We start from the raw sequence: 18,480 nt of genomic DNA on the forward strand, positions 1-18,480 counted from the left end.
GGGGAAAATGGCCGCCGTTCCTGACGTCACTACACGACCTGGGAACCTATTGCTGCATCAGCTGCCGGACTTGGTCTACAAGAAAATGGCCGCCGTCCTCCAGCACTAAGGACATGTATGGTAATAGTAATTACAGAGGCGATGATTTGGTCTGAGAGTAGGAGGGGAGGGGCCAGTCACCAGGAATCAGTCATTGCCAATCATACCCTTTTTCCGGCCTGTGCGTTCCACCTTACTTCCGGGTTTTGTGTTCAACACAAAGGAAGTGAGTTTTCATAGCTTCCTGCAGCCTCCCAGTGACAGTGTCCGTCGAGATCAGGTAATGGCGTCTTATTATACAGGAGGAGCAGCCTGTGGTGTCCCGTTATTTTTATACAGGGGGAGCAGCCTGTGGTGTCCCGTTATTTTTATACAGGGGGAGCAGCCTGTGGTGTCCTATTATTATACAGGGGGACGCAGCCTGTGGTGTCCTATTATTATTATTATTATTATTATTATTATTATTATAATTATACTATCCTTTTATTATAATACCTCCTAACTTCTGTTCCGTGTAAAGAGGGACATACCATGACTTTGGCGGAGCTTCGTATAGAGGGGCGGGACCTCACAATAAGGGGCGGGGCCTATTGTCGCGACCCCTGTTTTTGTCAGTGTGATCACCAACTGTTGTGCAAAGGAGAGCAGCGGCGATCACTACCTTTCCCCAACTCCCCACCCCCTGCCCGCGGGACACTGCGACCCGCAGGAGGAACAGCTGAAATCGGGACAGTTGGGAGGTATATATTATTATTATACAGGTTCTGTGAGTGTCAGTGATTGTCCCCCAGGTAATGTCTCCCCCACCCTATGCTGCACACACACCGCCGGCAGGCTGGTCACATGACACCTACCTCTGCGCTGCGGGAATTTCTCATTTCATCTTTGTGCCGGAGACTGCTGGAACTCTGTATTGCTTCTTCCTTGTTTCCTCCCTGTCTGCTGTCTCCTCTGTACTACTGTAACACCCTCTGCTGTACGCCCTGATTTCCTACTTTACTCCCCCCTCTCCCTGAATCTACACCCCTCCTGCTCTTCTGTGTTCTCTGCCCTCACACCTCTGTTTTAAGGATGTCACTGTCTATGTCTCCATGCAGGAGGGGGAGTATATAGAGGAACACAGGGGTCTGTACAAGGACGTGATGATGGAGAATCACCGGCCCTTCACATCACTGGGTAAGAGGAGACTGTCATGTATTGTACAGGGGAGAGCAGGTATGGGGGCCCCTATATACACACACATCATCTGATAATCACATATATACACTGTACTCGGTCACTGTGTGTCTCCTACAGATGGGCCCAGGAACAGAGATACCCCAGAGAGATGTCCCCGTCCTCTGTATTCCCAGGACTGTACAGAGGAGAATCACAGGATCCCACAGGAGGAGCAGGTAGGTGGGATTTAGGGTATCCTTTATACTGCTAATCTTATGCTTAATCTTAATTCATTGAATGTTTTGGGGCTACTTAGGGTGTGCAGTGATATTGTCAGCAGGGCTGTTTCTAGCCAATTTGGCTCCCAGTGCGAGATCTAAAACTGCGCCCCCCCCCATTGACATTAAAAAAAGTCCCCCCCAGCTACAAAAATAACATATTTGCGTGCACGCTTCCGGCAAGGGGGTGTGGTGGTGTTAAAATGGGTGAGGCCTCGCTACAATGGGCGTGGCCTCACCTGAAAAGACTACCTTACATCCCAGTTTTTGACCCAGCTATAACAGATCACGGCCACCACAGGAAGAAAAAAAAATTTCCACCATATTAAGTCCCACACAGTAATGACATTGATATATTATGCCCTACAGCAGGGGTGGCCAACCAGCCAGAGGCAAAGCGCTGAAAAACATCTGCAGTCAAGTCAAAGAGCCGGTATCATGCGCGCACCCAAAGATGGGGCCTGGCCTAACTGGCACATGGCCACACCCCATTTTTGTGCGCCCGCCTTCAGTATGACGTTTGTAGGAGCATGACCAAGTGTCACCCCCCCATTTTTAGTTACACTGTGGGCGAGAAACACTGAAACATTTTACACATTACAGTAGGCAAGAGTCCCTATTTTACACATTACAGTAGGCAAGAGTCCCTATTTTACACATTACGGCAGCAAGAGTCCCCATTTTACACATTGCGGCAGCAAGAGTCCCCATTTTACACGTTACGGCTGGCAAGAGTCCCCATTTTACACGTTACGGCTGGCAAGAGTCCCCATTTTACACGTTACGGCTGCAAGAGTCCCCATTTTACACGTTACGGCAGCAAGAGTCCCCATTTTACACGTTACGGCTGGCAAGAGTCCCCATTTTACACGTTACGGCTGGCAAGAGTCCCCATTTTACACGTTACGGCAGCAAGAGTCCCCATTTTACACGTTACGGCAGCAAGAGTCCCCATTTTACACGTTACGGCAGCAAGAGTCCCCATTTTACACGTTACGGCAGCAAGAGTCCCCATTTTACACGTTACGGCAGCAAGAGTCCCCATTTTACACGTTACGGCAGCAAGAGTCCCCATTTTACACGTTACGGCAGCAAGAGTCCCCATTTTACACGTTACGGCTGGCAAGAGTCCCCATTTTACACGTTACGGCTGGCAAGAGTCCCCATTTTACACGTTACGGCTGGCAAGAGTCCCCATTTTACACGTTACGGCAGGCAATAGTCCCCATTTTACACATTAGGGCAGCAAGAGTCCCCATTTTACACGTTACGGCAGCAAGAGTCCCCATTTTACACGTTACGGCAGCAAGAGTCCCCATTTTACACGTTACGGCTGGCAAGAGTCCCCATTTTACACGTTACGGCTGGCAAGAGTCCCCATTTTACATGTTACGGCTGGCAAGAGTCCCCATTTTACATGTTACGGCTGGCAAGAGTCCCCATTTTACATGTTACGGCTGGCAAGAGTCCCCATTTTACACGTTACGGCTGGCAAGAGTCCTCATTTTACACGTTACGTCTGGCAATAGTCCCCATTTTACACGTTACGTCTGGCAATAGTCCCCATTTTACACATTACGGCTGGCAAGAGTCCCCTTCTACAAAGAGAGAGAGTGTGTTATACATACGTTTGCAGTGGCATCCACCGTCCAGTTGTCCTCTTCAATCCAACTTCACGCCCTATGCTGCAGCTCTTCGGCCCGCACCAGCCATCGTCTCCCTCCTGGCTCGCCCGCCAATCCGTCCGTCCGCCCGTGTCCTGGCTCCCCCTTTTCCCCATCATTAATACTCAGCTCGGGGGGCGGAGTTTTGTGTAATGACGCGTTCGCGTCGTGACTTCGCGGCGCAAACGCGTCATTACACAAAACTCCGCCCCCTGAGCGGAGTAATAATGTAGGGGAGGAGGGGGGAGCACCAAGAGAGCCACCAAGAGCCGTGGTGGGCGCCCTGTGCGAATGCACGCCTCGCTCGCCACAAGAAACAGCTCTGATAGTCAGAGCAGGGGATAATTGTATGTGGGGGTCCTTGTTCTAATTAGTATTATGTAGTGTTTTTCAGTTATTTCACAGCTTTTATCAGAGAACTAAGTGAATTAATATGAATTACATAAATCATATATTATTAAACTGTCCTTTATTTTTGTGTGTTTATTAGTGTGAAGCGCTGTCTAATATAAATGTTGAAGATAATGAAGAGGATGAAGAGACGTATGTGACTGATATGAAGGCAGAAGATATAGAGGGAGAAGAGACGTATGTGACTGATATGAAGGCAGAAGATATAGCGGGAGGAGAAGAGACGTATGTGACTGATATGAAGGCAGAAGATATAGAGGGAGAAGAGACGTATGTGACTGATATGAAGGCAGAAGATACAGATGGAGAAGAAGAGACGTATGTGACTGATATGAAGGCAGAAGATACAGAGGGAGAAGAAGAGACGTATGTGACTGATATGAAGGCAGAAGATACAGAGGGAGAAGAAGAGACATATGTGACTGATATGAAGGCAGAAGATATAGAGGGAGAAGAAGAGACGTATGTGACTGATATGAAGGCAGAAGATACAGAGGGAGAAGAAGAGACGTATGTGACTGATATGAAGGCAGAAGATATAGAGGGAGAAGAAGAGACGTATGTGAGGGGGGATCAGCAGTGTAAGGAGGAGGAAATCCCTACAGATATCAGCACAGGTGAGTAATAGATACTTATTACAGAAATGGGTGGTATCCTATTCACTGCAGTAAACTACTTTCTGCTGCGGGGTACACTGGGCTCCACAAGGATTAACATAGGGGTGTAGAGTAGGATCTTGATCCGAGGCACCAACAGGCTCAAAGCTTTGACAGTTCCCAAGATGCACAGCGCTGCCTCCTCTATAACCCCGCCTCCGTGTACAGGAGCTCAGTTTGTAAGTTGGTGCCATGCAGTAAGCAGGCAATCAACAGGAGGCCTGCTCCTGCAGCCCATATTATAGCTTAATTTCAGAAGAAAGAAGAATTGAAGACTTCAAGGGCTGCAGCTTTACTGAATGTCAAATAGAAATCCTCTGCTGCAGCTCCATCACTCCCCCAGCAGCGGTTGTATACTCCCGCGCCCTGGTTGCCGGGTAACTACAGCGGAGGCGCCGGTGTACTTCTGATCAGTCACACACACTCGCTGCTGCCCTCCGGGATCGCGTGGCCGCAGGTACATGGGGAGGTAAAGGGTCTCTTGGGCCCGCTGTCATCGCGATCAGGCGCGAACGTGGGAGGCGGGCCGCGCGCGCTGGCGTGGACACTGTAAAGGGCAGCCGCTCCACTAGTCACCGGAACACAGGGCACAGGTGGGGTTTTTTTCTCCTATAAAAAAACTTTTTTTTTATACAGCCCGCTGTGCCCGGTGGGGGAGCCAGCAGGGGGCTAAGGCCTGACCTGTAGCCCCTCCCCCAGGGCACCATTTGGGTAAATGTTCCCGCCCTGGAGCTGCATATCTCTCCCTCACTTCCTGTCAGCCGCCATCACACGGAGCTGCGCTGTTCCTGGGACTGCTGGGGCAAATCCTCCTCTGTAAAGCCGTCTGCTCGCCACCGCTGTGCATTTTACATGACACAAGAAAGAGTGCATACAGTCAGGGTTGTGGGGTACAAACACCCTGTGATATACATCCAGTATCTACTGTGTTTTGTTATATATACTGTTACATATATAGCTATCTGAGTATTACTTTGTATTGCTAGTCCAGTGCAGTTTTATGGTTTATTATCATTTCTGCATGGTACACTTGTGACTATGGTGGTCATTCCGAGTTGATCGCTAGCTGCATTCGTTCGCTGTGCAGCAATGAGGCATAAAAATGGCACTTCTGCGCATGTGGCACAATGCCACGCGCGACGTACTATTACAACGAACTATGTAGTTTCACACTGGGTCTAGCGAAGCTTTTCAGTCGCACTGCTTGCCGCAGAGTGATTGACATGAAGTTGGCGTTTCTGGGTGTCAACTGACAGTTTTCAGGGAGTGATCGAAAAAACACAGGCGTGTCAGGAAAAACGCAGACGTGGCTGGGCGAACGCTGGGCGGCTGTGTGACATCAAAACAGGAGCTGAACAGTCTGAAGTCATCGCAAGCGCTGAGTAGATTTAGAGCTACTCTAAAACTGCACAAAAAAAACTTTGTAGACGCTCTGCGATCCTTTCTTTCGCACTTCTTCTAAGCTAAAATACACCCAATGGGCGGCGGCATAGCGTTTGCACGGCTGCTAAAAACAGCTAGCGAGCGATCAACTTGGAATGACCACCAATATATGTGTGTGTGCATGTAGCTGCTGCGGGGCTGCCATCCTGTGTATTTCACTCAGCTTGCTACTCCTATATTCTGTAACCTGAGGGGGCTAAGTGTGCGCGGTTTATTAATTGATATATTTATACTTGCTGTGTGTTTTTCTTTGTGATTTATAGTCACTATACATTTATTTATTTATTTATTAACAGTTTCTTATATAGCGCAGCAAATTCCGTTGCGCTTTACAATTTGAAATAACAATAACAAACTGGGTGATAAGTCATAGAGGTAGGAAGGCCCTGCTCGCAAGCTTACAATCTATAGGCATATGTACATAAGGAAAGGTGCTATCTATTGCATAGAATGAGAAGACGTGAGGATATGTGTGGACTGTACAGAGTGGATGTAATTTGATAGGAAGGTTTATGAAAGTTATGTGGGCGGTTCAGGAATTTGATACGCTCTATACATCTCTTGGATTCCCGGTTTGTGCTGACACAGTCACACTGCTCTGGGAGTTCTTGCTAGGTACATTGCTGCTAAGATTGTACCAGGTTGCCTGATATTGAGTTTATCATTATGGGGTATATGCAATTAGCGGCGAATTCCCGAAATCTGCGAAAAATTGCACTTTTTCGCCCCCCCCCCAAAAAAATCTCCAAGTTTTCTCCAAAAAACGGACTTTAAAAATTCGACTTTTAGAAATTGGACTTTTGACAAATTCGACTTTTTTGCAATGATACACATGCTGCAATTCGACCAAAGTGTATTCAATTGAAGTTTGGAAATTCGACAACAGTGCTTTTAGACAGTAAATTCGTCTTTTTCAATCCGCCACACTTTGGAGGGTGAAACCAATAAAAAAAATTTCAAACATGTTTTTTTTGTGGTTTTTTTTTTTGGTAATCGCATATCTATATTTTTTAGAAGGGATTAGGTACTTGGTTTGTCTTTTGGAGGCACAAGTATTATTTATATATTTTTAAAAATAATATATATATATTTTTTTTTTATAGATGGAATGGTAAAATTCCGAAAAAAAATGGCGTGGGGTCCCCCCTCCAAAGCATAACCAGCCTCGGGCTCTTCGAGCTGGTCCTGGTTCTAAAAATCCGGGGGGAAATTGGACAGGGGATCCCCCGTATTTTTAAAACCAGCACCGGGCTCCACTAGCTGGACAGATAATGCCACAGCCGGGGGTCACTTTTATACAGTGCCCTGCAGCCGTGGCATTAAATATCCAACTAGTCACCCCTGGCCGGGGTACCCTGGGGGAGTGGGGACCCCTTCAATCAAGGGGTCCCCCCCCAGCCACCCAAGGGCCAGGGGTGAAGCCCGAGGCTGTCCCCCCCCATCCAAGGGCTGCGGATGGGAGGCTGATAGCCTTGAGTAAAATGACAGAATATTGGTTTTTCCAGAAGAACTACAAGTCCCAGCAAGCCTCCCCCGCAAGCTGGTACTTGGAGAACCACAAGTACCAGCATGCGGGAGAAAAACAGGCCCGCTGGTACCTGTAGTTCTACTGGAACAAAAATACCCAAATAAAAACAGACACACACCGTGACAAGTACAACTTTATTACACACTGCCGACACACACATACTTACCTATGCTGACACGAAGCAGTCGGTCCTCTTCTCCAAGTAGAATCCACGGGTACCTGAAAATAAAAGATAATTATACTCACCTGATCCATGGTCCAGAGATAAATCCACGTACTTGTCAAAAAAACAAACCGGACACCCGTACCACACGGACTGAAAGGGGTCCCATGTTGACACATGGGACCCCTTTCCCCGAATGCAGAGAGACCTCTCCGTGACAGCTGTCACTTAAAGGTCTCTTAAGTCAATCAGGAAGCGCTACTCCGTGGCGCTCACCTGATTGGCTGTGCTCTGTCTGAACTCAGACAGCGCATCGCACAGCTCTCTCCATTACTTTCAATGGTGGGAACTTTGCCGTCAGCGGGGGGTTACCCGCGGTCAGCCGCTGACCGCGGGTGACCTCACCGCTAGCCACAAAGTTCCCACCATTGAATATAATGGAGGGCGCTGTGCGATGCGCTGTCTGAGTTCAGACAGCGCACAGCCAATCAGGTGAGCGCCACGGAGTAGCGCTTCCTGATTGGCTTAAGAGACCTTTCAGTGACAGCTGTCACGGAGTGGTCTCTCTACATTCGGGGAAAGGGGTCCCATGTGTCAACATGGGACCCCTTTCAGTCCGTGTGGTACGGGTGTCCGGTTTGTTTTTTTGACAAGTACGTGGATTTATCTCTGGACCATGGATCAGGTGAGTATAATTATCTTTTATTTTCAGGTACCCGTGGATTCTACTTGGAGAAGAGGACCGACTGCTTCGTGTTAGCATAGGTAAGTATATGTGTGTCGGCAGTGTGTAATAAAGTTGTACTTGTCACGGTGTGTGTCTCCTGTTTTTATTTGGGTATTTTTTTTCCAGTAGAACTACAGATACCAGCGGGCCCGTTTTTCTCCCGCATGCTGGTACTAGTGGTTCTCCAAGTACCAGCTTGCGGGGGAGGCTTGCTGGGACTTGTAGTTCTTCTGAAAAAACCAATATTCTGTAATTTTACTCAAGGCTATCAGCCTCCCATCCGCAGCCCTTGGATGGGGGGGACAGCCTCGGGCTTCACCCCTGGCCCTTGGGTGGCTGGGGGGGGACCCCTTGATTGAAGGGGTCCCCACTCCCCCAGGGTACCCCGACCAGGGGTGACTAGTTGGATATTTAATGCCACGGCCGCAGGGCACTGTATAAAAGTGACCCCCGGCTGTGGCATTATCTGTCCAGCTAGTGGAGCCCGATGCTGGTGTAAAAAATACGGGGGACCCCTACTCTTTTTGTCCCCCGTATTTTTTGCACCAGGCGCAGAGCCCGGTGCTGGTTTTAAAAATACGGGGGATCCCCTGTCAAATTTTTCCCCGCATTTTTAGAACCAGGACCAGCTCGAAGAGCCCGAGGCTGGTTATGCTTTGGAGGGGGGACTCCACGCCATTTTTTTTCCGGGTTTTTCGCATTTTTTTCAAATCGCAGCAAAATCCGCCTAATCGGCCGTTTTTCGCCCGCGGGACTGTCGAATCCGTTTTTTATTGAATATGGTGAATTTCGCCAACCACTTTCCGAAATTGGACGGTCGAATTGTGTCGAATTAAAAAACGGGCGAAAATTTGCTGCGATTCGCCGCTAATTGCATATACCCCTATGTCAGCTACAAAGGGCAACGGAACTGGGGCTTCTCCCACATTGCGTGGTGGTGATGCTGCAGACACTTTTGAGGAAAACATGGCAGCAGAGAGTTCAGGTTCAGGGGATTCCTTACCCCCCAGTAGGTCTGTAGCATCAGGGGCAACCAATGACCCACCTTGGGCTACCTTTTCCACTTTGTTAAATACGCTGGTAACAGAACTTACGCCCCATGTGGACCTCCTATGCCAGTGCAGCAGTCTATGGTCCCTGCAGTCAATCCGCCATGAGTGGATCAAATCTCAACACCGTTACAGCACTTGAACCGATCGCTGACTAAACATAAGTCTCACTCTCGCCCACCTAAGACTAAGGCGTCTTCTAAACGGGCTGCTACTTCCTCACAATCCACTGCTATTCTGGACACATCCTCTGAAGAGGATGGTGCATATACTGACCCCACAGACACTGACTCTGATGCTTTGATGGGGATGGGAAGTCAATGGTGGATGTCCCTGATTTGATTGAGGCTATTAGGCTCATTGTTCAGGTCTCTGATGAACCTTAGCCTGTGGCTGTCTCTAAAATTCCGGACAGATTTAAACGTAAGAAGGTGGTTAAACAAGTTTTTACCTCATTCTCAACACCTGGCTGACATACGTCAGGAATCCTGGGAAAATCCGGGAACAAAATTCACACAGCATAAGAGACTGCTATCCTCTCTCTGCGGAGCCATGTAAAAATTGGGAAACTCCTCCGCCTGTAGATTCTCATGTTGCACGCATGGTAGTTTCCTCAGCTCTGCCAGTAACTACCATCAGCTCTCTGAAATAACCGATGGATAGACGTGTGGAGGGTTGTTTGAAAGCAATTTACACCCTAACGGGGCCTGTGCAAAGGCCAACCAATGCAGCAACAGGGGCTGCTGAAGCTGTTGAGGCGTGGGCTCAGGAGCTGGAGGCGGAGCTGCCTTCCAGCGTTTCTGAGCATGCTCGACAGTGTCGCTCATATATTGCCACGGCTTCTCTGTACCTTAAGGAGGCGGCCTCCGATGCTGGGGTGCTGGCGGCCAAGGCTGCCACTATGTCCATCTTGGCTCGACGTATCCTTTGGTTGAAATCCTGGTCGGTGGATATGGATTCTAAGAAAACCCTGGAGGTGCTTCCTTTCAAGGGAGACATTCTCTTTGGAGAAAACCTCAATAAGATTGTGGCTGATCTGGCTACTGCTAAAACAGCTTGCCTACCTAGGACGGCTCCATCCACGCAGAAGGCTAAAAGTACTTTTTCTCGGCCCTTTCGTCCTCCAGGTAAAGCAAAAGGTCAGGCATACCCAAAGCAAGCTCGTGCTTCCAAACCTGCCAAACCCAGACAAAAGCGGGCCTGGGCTGCCCGTCAGCCTGCTTCCAAAACTGACAAACCTGCCGCATGACGGGACGGGCCTCCCTCTGGGGGATCCCAGGGTGGGGTTCCGACTTCTAGGTTTTGCCCAGGAATGGAAGACCACTTCCGATGCCTGGGTAAGGGAAGTCGTCACTCGAGGTTATGCCGTACCCTTTAAGATTCGTCCCCCTCATCGATTTTACCTGACAGATGTTCCTCTGGACCTGGTGATGGCAAATACTTTGCATTTGGTGGTACAGTCCATCCTGACCACAGGAGTGGTAGTACAGGTGCATCTGGCTCAGAGAGGCAAGAGGTACTATTCACTGCTGTTTCTAGTCCCGAAACCGAATGGGTCCTTGCGGGCCATTCTCAATCTGAAGTCCTTGAACAAGTATTGTATGGAAACTCTGCGCTCTATTTTTCTGGTCTTGGAGCCTAGGGACTATATGGTCTCCCTGGACAGACAGGATGCCTACCTGCATATTACTATTGCAGTGTCTCATCAGCAGTATCTAAGGTTTGCGGTGGGCTACCTTCATTACCAATTTCGGGCATTACCTTTTGGTTTGATCATGGCTCCGCGAGTTTTCACCAAAGTCATGGCGGTAATGATGGCTGTACTCCGCCATCAAGGGGTCAAGCTGCTACTGTACTTGGACGATTTGTTGATCCTGGCAAATTCCCCAGAACTTCTCCTGTGTCATCTAGATCTGACGGTCCAGTTCATGAAAGCCCACGGGTGGCTAATCAACTGGAAGAAATCCTCCCTGGTTCCTGCTCAGAGCATGGTGCACCTGGGAGTGTTATTGGACACTCACAACCAGCAGTTGTTCTTGTCTTAGGAGAAGTCCTGAAGCTTCAGGACAGGATTCGAGGCCTTCTATCTTGTCCGCAAGTGTCGATACATTCGGCAATGCAAGTGCTAGGTCTCATTGTGTCTGCTTTTGACATGGTGGAGTATGCTCAATTCCATTCTCGCCCTCTGCAGAAGTTAATTCTGACCAAGTGGGAAGGCCTGCCTCACCAGATCAGATCTCACATGGTCTCCTTGTCTCCGGAGGTCTGCCTGTCACTGAGCTGGTGGCTTCAGGACCATCGATTGAGCAGGGACCGTCGCTTCTGGTTATCCAACTGGGTCCTGCTGACGACGAATGCCAGTCTGAGAGGTTGGGGCGCGGTGTTGAAACAACACTCCCTTCAGGGCGGGTGGACAGAGGAGTCTCTTCTCCCAATAATAAACATTCTGGAACTGCGGGCAGTATTCAATGCACTAAACCTGGCCCAGCATTTGATACAGAACAGACCTGTTCAAGTACAATCGGACAACGCCACCATGGTGGCTTACATCAATCATCAAGGCGGCACTCGGAGCCGCATGGCAATGAGGGAAGTATCAAGGATTCTTCAATGGGCAGAATGCCATCTGCCGGCCATATCCGAAGTGTTCATTCTAGGGGTCCTAAACTGGGAAGCGGACATTCTCAGTCATCAGGACGTACACGCCGGAGAGTGGAGCCTCCATCCAGAGGTATTTCAACTTCTCGTGGACATGTGGTCTTTTAGATGAGGACCTGATGGCGTCTCGACACAATCACAAGGTTCCGGTCTTCGGAGCGAGGACAAGGGATCCTCAAGCAGCGTTCGTGGACTCTTTGGCATGGAACTTTCGGCTGCCATACGTGTTCCCTCCGATGTCACTCCTGCCCATAGTAATACGGAAGTTCAAGCAAGAAGGAGGAAACCTACTTCTGATCACTCCAGCGTGGCCCAGATGGCACTGGTTATCCGATCTACATGGCCTCTCGCTAGATCGTCCCCTTCTACTTCCACAACGACCGGACCTCTTCGTTCAGGGCCCTTGTGTTTACCAGGACTTGGCCCGTCTGGCTTTGATGGCGTGGCTCTTGAAGCTTCCATCTTGAGGGCCAAAGGTTTTTCTGAGGCGGTCGTTCAAACTGTTGAAGGCCCGTAAGCTGGCTTCTGCTCGGATTTACCGTAGGGTCTGGAATGCTTGCTTTACATGGTACGCTTCTCACAATTATGAAATTTCAAGTTTAGTACGGCCAAACTGTTGGCCTTCCTACAACAGGGCCTGGACTTCGGCTTTCGTCTGGCCTCCCTCAAGGTTCACGTTTCTGCCTTGTCGGTTTGGTTTCAGAGAAAGATTGCTGCCCTACCTGATGTTCATACATTTACTCAGGGTGTGTTGCGGATTCAGCCTCCTTATGTGCCATCTGTGGCCCCTTGGGATCTGTCTGTGGTTCTGAAAGCCTTGCAAGAGTCTTCGTTTGAACCACTTGCGTCTGCTGACCTTAAGTAGCTTTCCCTTAAGGCAGGCATGTCCAAACTGCGGCCCTCCAGCTGTTGAGAAACTACACATCCCAGCATGCCCTGACACAGCATAAGCATTCTCTGACAGCAAAACTATGTCAGGGCATGCTGGGATGTGTAGTTTCTCAACAGCTGGAGGGCTGCAGTTTGGACATGCCTGCCTTAAGGTTTTGTTTTTGCTGGCTATCGCTTCTGCTAGAAGGGTCTCAGACTTGGGTGCCTTATCCTGTAAGTCCCCCTATCTGATATTTCACCGTGACCGGGCGGTTCTTAGGACTCGTCCCGGTTATTTACCTAAGGTGGTGTCTTCCTTCCACCTTAATCAGGAGATTGTGGTTCCGGCCTTTAATTCTCCTGAGGTGTCTTCCAAAGAACGGTCTTTGGATGTGGTACAGACTCTCCGTATCTATGTGAAGAGAACTTCCTCCATTCGGAAATCTGATTCTCTTTGTCTTGTTTGGTTTTCACAAACGTGGCTGGCCTGCTAACAAGCAGACCTTGGCCAGATGGATTAGAATGGTGATTGCACATGCTTATGTACAGGCTGGTCTTCCAGCTCCTGCTACCATCAAAGACCATTCTTCTCGGGCGGCCCGCCGTGGTTCGACCCTTGAACAATTGTGCAAGGCGGCTACGTGGTCCTCAGTGAACACGTTCATAAGGTTCTATGCCTTCGATACCTCCACCTCCCAGGATGCTTCCTTTGGACGCCGGGTTCTTGTGCCCGCTACAGTGCGTCCCCTCCTATAAGGAACTGCTTTAGGACATCCCCGATGTTAATACTTGTGGAGCCCAGTGTACCCCGCAGCAGAAAATTAGATTTATGGTAAGAACTTACCTTTGTTAAATCTCTTTCTGCGAGGTACACTGGGCTCCACAAGGCGCCCACCCTGACGCACTTAACTTCTCTGGGTTGATATGGCATTAGCCGCTGACACTCTCTCCTGTGGTCAGTGTGTGGTGTACTTGGCTACAAGCGATTGTCAACTCTAGTACCTGCAACTGCATTGGGCTGGTTAACGATACTGAGCTCCCTGTACATGGAGGGGTATCCGTTCACATGGTCGACTATGTTATAGTCGACAGTCATTAGGTCGACCACTATTGGTCGACATTGACATGGACACATGGTCAACACATGAAAGTGGTCGACACATGAAAAGGTCGACATGAGTTTTTTTACTTTTTTTTTCTTTTGGGGAACTTTTCCATACTTTACATCCACGTGGACTACGATTGGAACTGTAATCTGTGCCGAGCGAAGCGGTAGCGGAGCAAAGGCACCATGCCTGAAGCATGGCGAGGGGGCGCGGAGCATTAATTGGGGTCTCCAGTCACTTTACGCAAAAAACAAAACAATTTAAAAATAAAACTCATGTCGACCTTTCCATGTGTCAACCATGTTCATGTGTCGACCATGTGTCCATGTCGACCATGTCAATGTCGGCCAATAGTGGTCGACCTAATGACTGTCGACCATAACATGGTCGACCATTCATACTGGAACCGCATGAAGGCGGGGTTATAGAGGAGGCGGCACTATGCATCTTGGGAACAGCCAAAGCTTTGAGCCTGTTGTTGCCTCAGATCAAGATCCTACTCTACTCCCCGATGTTAATCCTTGTGGAGCCTAGTGTATTTCGCAGAAAGAGACTTAACAACGGTAAGTACTTACCATAAATTTCGTTATCCCATTAGTCCCTTAACCCGTTGTGGCTAGAGATCCCGACCCACGTGCTTAATGGTGGCGGCACTGAAGGAGTTAACCCCTGTGCGGCGGCACCATTTTTTTAAATGTATATTGTGTGGTCTGCTGCGGCACACATGCTCTCTCCGGTGGCCGTGACAGTGAGGTGTGATAACCCACAGTGCACCGGGGGACAAGCGGGGCCGCTGCAGTCAGGAGGCTAGTCCCAGAGCCAGTGTTCTCACCAGAATTTTTTTTCCAGCCGGGTGACATCAAGAAGTAGCCGTGTGGGGGTCTTCGCAATAATAAAGTGTTTAATCCTGACCTAATAATATTGGCCCTCATTCCGAGTTGATCGGTCGCAAGGCGAATTTAGCAGAGTTACACACGCTAAGCCTACGCCTACTGGGAGTGTATCTTAGCTTCTTAAAATTGCGACCGATGTATTCGCAATATTGCGATTACAAACTACTTTGCAGTTTCTGAGTAACTTCAACCTTACTCTGCCAGTGCGATCAGTTCAGTGCTTGTCGTTCCTGGTTTGACGTCACAAACACACCCAGTGTTCGCTCAGACACTCCCCCGTTTCTCCAGCCACTCCTGCGTTTTTTCCGGAAACGGTAGCGTTTTCAGCCACACGCCCATAAAACGCTGTGTTTCCGCCCAGTAACACCCATTTCCTGTCAATCACACTACGATCGCCGGAGCGAAGAAAAAGCCGTGAGTAAAAATCCTTTCTTCATAGCAAAATTACTTGGCGCAGTCGCAGTGCGAACATTGCGCATGCGTACTAAGCGGATTTTCACTGCGATGCGATGAAAAAGAACGAGCGAACGACTCGGAATGAGGGCCATTATACTTAATACTGCACAATTTGTTTGTCACAGACACAATTACTGCCCTGCCATAGAATGCTGTGCTGCTCCCAGATGCTGCCCTAACTTTCTGGCACCAAATACTGTATTTTAATTTTTTTTGAGGGGGGGGGGGTTTAACAGCGTATACTACACAAAACAGAGAGATACTAAAACTGAGGGGGTGATTTAGATCAGATCGCTACTGTGCGTTTTCGCACAGCGGGCGATCAGGTACTAACTTCGTATGCACCGCAATGCGCAGGCGCGTTGGACAATAAACAAAGGGCATCACCGGTCAGCGACGGGATGGTGCGAAAGATCCGATCGTACAGGCGTTCGCAAGGTGATTGGCAGGAAGAGTCCGTCTGTGGATGGTAGCTGACCATTTACTGGGAGTGTCCGGAAAAATGCAGGCATGTCCAAGAGTTTTCAGGTAGTGTCTCTGACGTCAGCTCCGGCCCCGATCCTCCTCTTCTGATTGCAGTGTAGTAGTAAGTCTTGGGCTGCGCAGAGACTGCACACAGTGGATTTTAGCAGCTCGGTGTACACATGCGATCGCACACTTGCACGACGAATGTACACTCCCCCTGAAGGCGGCGACTATCTGATCGCAGGACAGCAAAATATGCAGCCGAGCGATCAGATCTGAATCACTGTTCCCGCCTGAACAGCGCGCCTTGCTTTTATTCAGGGGGAGGGAACGCAGCCCTCACCCTGCACTGTGATAGGCCACACGCCTTACTTCCCTGCCGCCCACAACTCTGCAGCGAAAGGAGACTGTCTCCTGACACCCGCTACTCTCACCAATTAGACCTTGCTGCAGGCGGACACTGATTCCGCAACATTTCGGGCAGGGAGAAGGGACCGGAGGCTGCAGCGGCTGTAACCGGAAGTTTAATTCCCGGTGCCCCCAGCAATACAGCGGCATGTGGCGTCCATTGAGGTCTGGGAACTTAGTCCCCTGAGATTCTTGGAGGTAGCTTTTGGAGGAAACCTTTTTCTTTATCAGGCTGGATGGCACCATGGATTGGCTAGCTCGGCAAGAGGGCTGAAGCCCAAGAGGAGTAGGAACTCTGCAGGTAACGCAATTCCCGGTGGATAAAGAATACTGCATACTATTGGCATCCTAAGGGTCTTAAAACCGAAACTGGCCGCCTCCATCCATGGTTGCGCCGCACCACCCCAACAACACTCCGTCTCCTCCCTGGAAATGGAGCGTTGCCCGCCCGCCCTCCCCCCCCCCCCCCCCTTCCTCCTTGCCGATGACCACCTCTGCCTGATTCACATTCTCTGCAGCCCCCCCCCCCCCCCCCCGCAGAAAATGCGGGCGTGTAAGCATGCACCAACATCTTTGTCTCAAAATTAACGGTTGGATCGCACGGGTTCGGTATGATTTACCTACACATTACCGATGGTCATAATCCTGACAGCCATTGACCGACAATCCAAAGTACCGACACAGGGGTAAATTTACTAAGGTCCCGATTTTGACCGAGATGCCGTTTTTTCTTCAAAGTGTCATCTCGGTAATTTATTAAACTCAAATCACGGCAGTGATGAGGGCATTCGTATTTTTTTGGAAGGTCATCCCAAAAAATACGAATGAATACACCATCGGTCAAAACGCGGCTGTTTAAGTATGAATCTCGGTCATTTACTAAGAAGTGCAAAGCAAAAAAAATAAAAACACTGCCGTGAAAAATTACAACTCGTAAAAAAGTGCTAAAAAAAAACAGACCTGCTTTTTATATCCGTGATTGGATAGGCATGCACGGATCCATGAGATCCGTGCATGTATATCAGTGGAAAGGGGTGGGAAAGTGGTTATTTTTTTCAAAAAAATTGCGTGGGGTCCCCCCTCCTAAGCATAACCAGCCTCGGGCTCTTTGAGCCGATCATGGTTACAGAAATATGGGGAAAAAATTGACAGGGTTCCCCCATATTTAAGCAACCAGCATCGGGCTCTGCGCCTGGTCCTGGTTCCAAAAATACGGGGGACAAAAAGAGTAGGGGTCCCCCGTATTTTTAAAACCAGCACCGGGCTCCACTAGCTGGACAGATAATGCCACAGCCGGGGGTCACTTTTATATAGAGCCCTGCGGCCGTGGCATCAAAAATCCAACTAGTCACCCCTGGCCGGGGTACCCTGGGGGAGAGGGGACCCCTTCAATCAAGGGGTCCCCCCCCAGCCACCCAAGGGCCAGGGGTGAAGCCCGAGGCTGTCCCCCCCCATCCAATGGGTTGCGGATGGGGGGCTGATAGCCTTTGTTTAAAATGAAAAGATATTGTTTTTAGTAGCAGTACTACAAGTCCCAGCAAGCCTCCCCCGCATGCTGGTACTTGGAGAACCACAAGTACCAGCATGCGGCGGAAAAATGGGCCCGCTGGTACCTGTAGTACTATTACTAAAAAAATACCCAAAAAAACACAAGACACACACACCTTGAAAGTAAAGTTTTATTACATACATCCACACAAACATACATACATACTTACCTATGGCCCCACGCAGGTCGGTCCTCTTCTCCAGTAGAATCCAAGGGGTACCTGTTGAATAAATTATACTCACCTGCTCCAGGGTCCCAGGCTCCTCGTATCTTCACTTTGTAATCCACGTACTTGAATTAAAAAAAGAACGAACACCCGAGCCACGCACTAAAAGGGGACCCATGTGTTCACATGGGTCCCCTTTCCCCGACTGCCAGAAACCCACTCTGACTTCTGTCTAAGTGGGTTTCTTCAGCCAATCAGGGAGCGCCACGTTGTAGCACTCTCCTGATCGGCTGTGTGCTCCTGTACTGAGTGACAGGCAGCACGCGGCACTGTTACAATGTAGCGCCTATGCGCTCCATTGTAACCAATGGTGGGAACTTTCTGCTCAGCGGTGAGGTCACTTTCGGTCAACCGCAGGGCAGAAAGTTCCCACCATTGGTTACAATGGAGCGCATAGGCTATATCTATTGTCATCTGATGGAGGCTCTCACAGCTGGGTGATGTGGTATCTTTATATAGTAAAATAAGTCATCTTTGTTATTTTGTAAATGTATCATAGCTATCTGTAATAGATACAGCAACTAATCATTGTGAACTTAGTAATAGTATGAAGTTTTGTTCCTAGTTAAAATAAAATGGAAAATATCCTTTTTCCATACATGTTATTTTATTTCCAGCAGATGGAGGCACAATCAAGAATACCTCGGAGGGAGATCTCATTTTGTCTCCATATTTTGAAACAGAAGATAACATCACACAGGATTCTCCAGGGGACATCGCCATCACAGTAACT

General features: G+C 49.2%; 1 protein-coding gene across 1 annotated transcript in view; it reads left to right on the forward strand.

Moving 5' to 3' along the window:
• The first annotated feature begins 200 nt into the window (after window positions 1–200).
• Window positions 201–18,480, forward strand: part of LOC135054578 (oocyte zinc finger protein XlCOF7.1-like) — a 194,725-nt gene continuing 176,445 nt past the window's right edge. The window contains exons 1-4 of the mRNA XM_063957736.1: window positions 201–319; window positions 1,137–1,215; window positions 1,336–1,433; window positions 3,630–4,167. Coding sequence (XP_063813806.1) covers window positions 1,182–1,215; window positions 1,336–1,433; window positions 3,630–4,167 — 670 coding nt within the window. The 5' untranslated portion in view covers window positions 201–319; window positions 1,137–1,181. The remainder of the gene's footprint in view (window positions 320–1,136; window positions 1,216–1,335; window positions 1,434–3,629; window positions 4,168–18,480) is intronic.

Source organism: Pseudophryne corroboree, chromosome 3 (genome assembly GCF_028390025.1).
Source record: "Pseudophryne corroboree isolate aPseCor3 chromosome 3, aPseCor3.hap2, whole genome shotgun sequence".
Classification (NCBI taxonomy): domain Eukaryota; kingdom Metazoa; phylum Chordata; class Amphibia; order Anura; family Myobatrachidae; genus Pseudophryne; species Pseudophryne corroboree.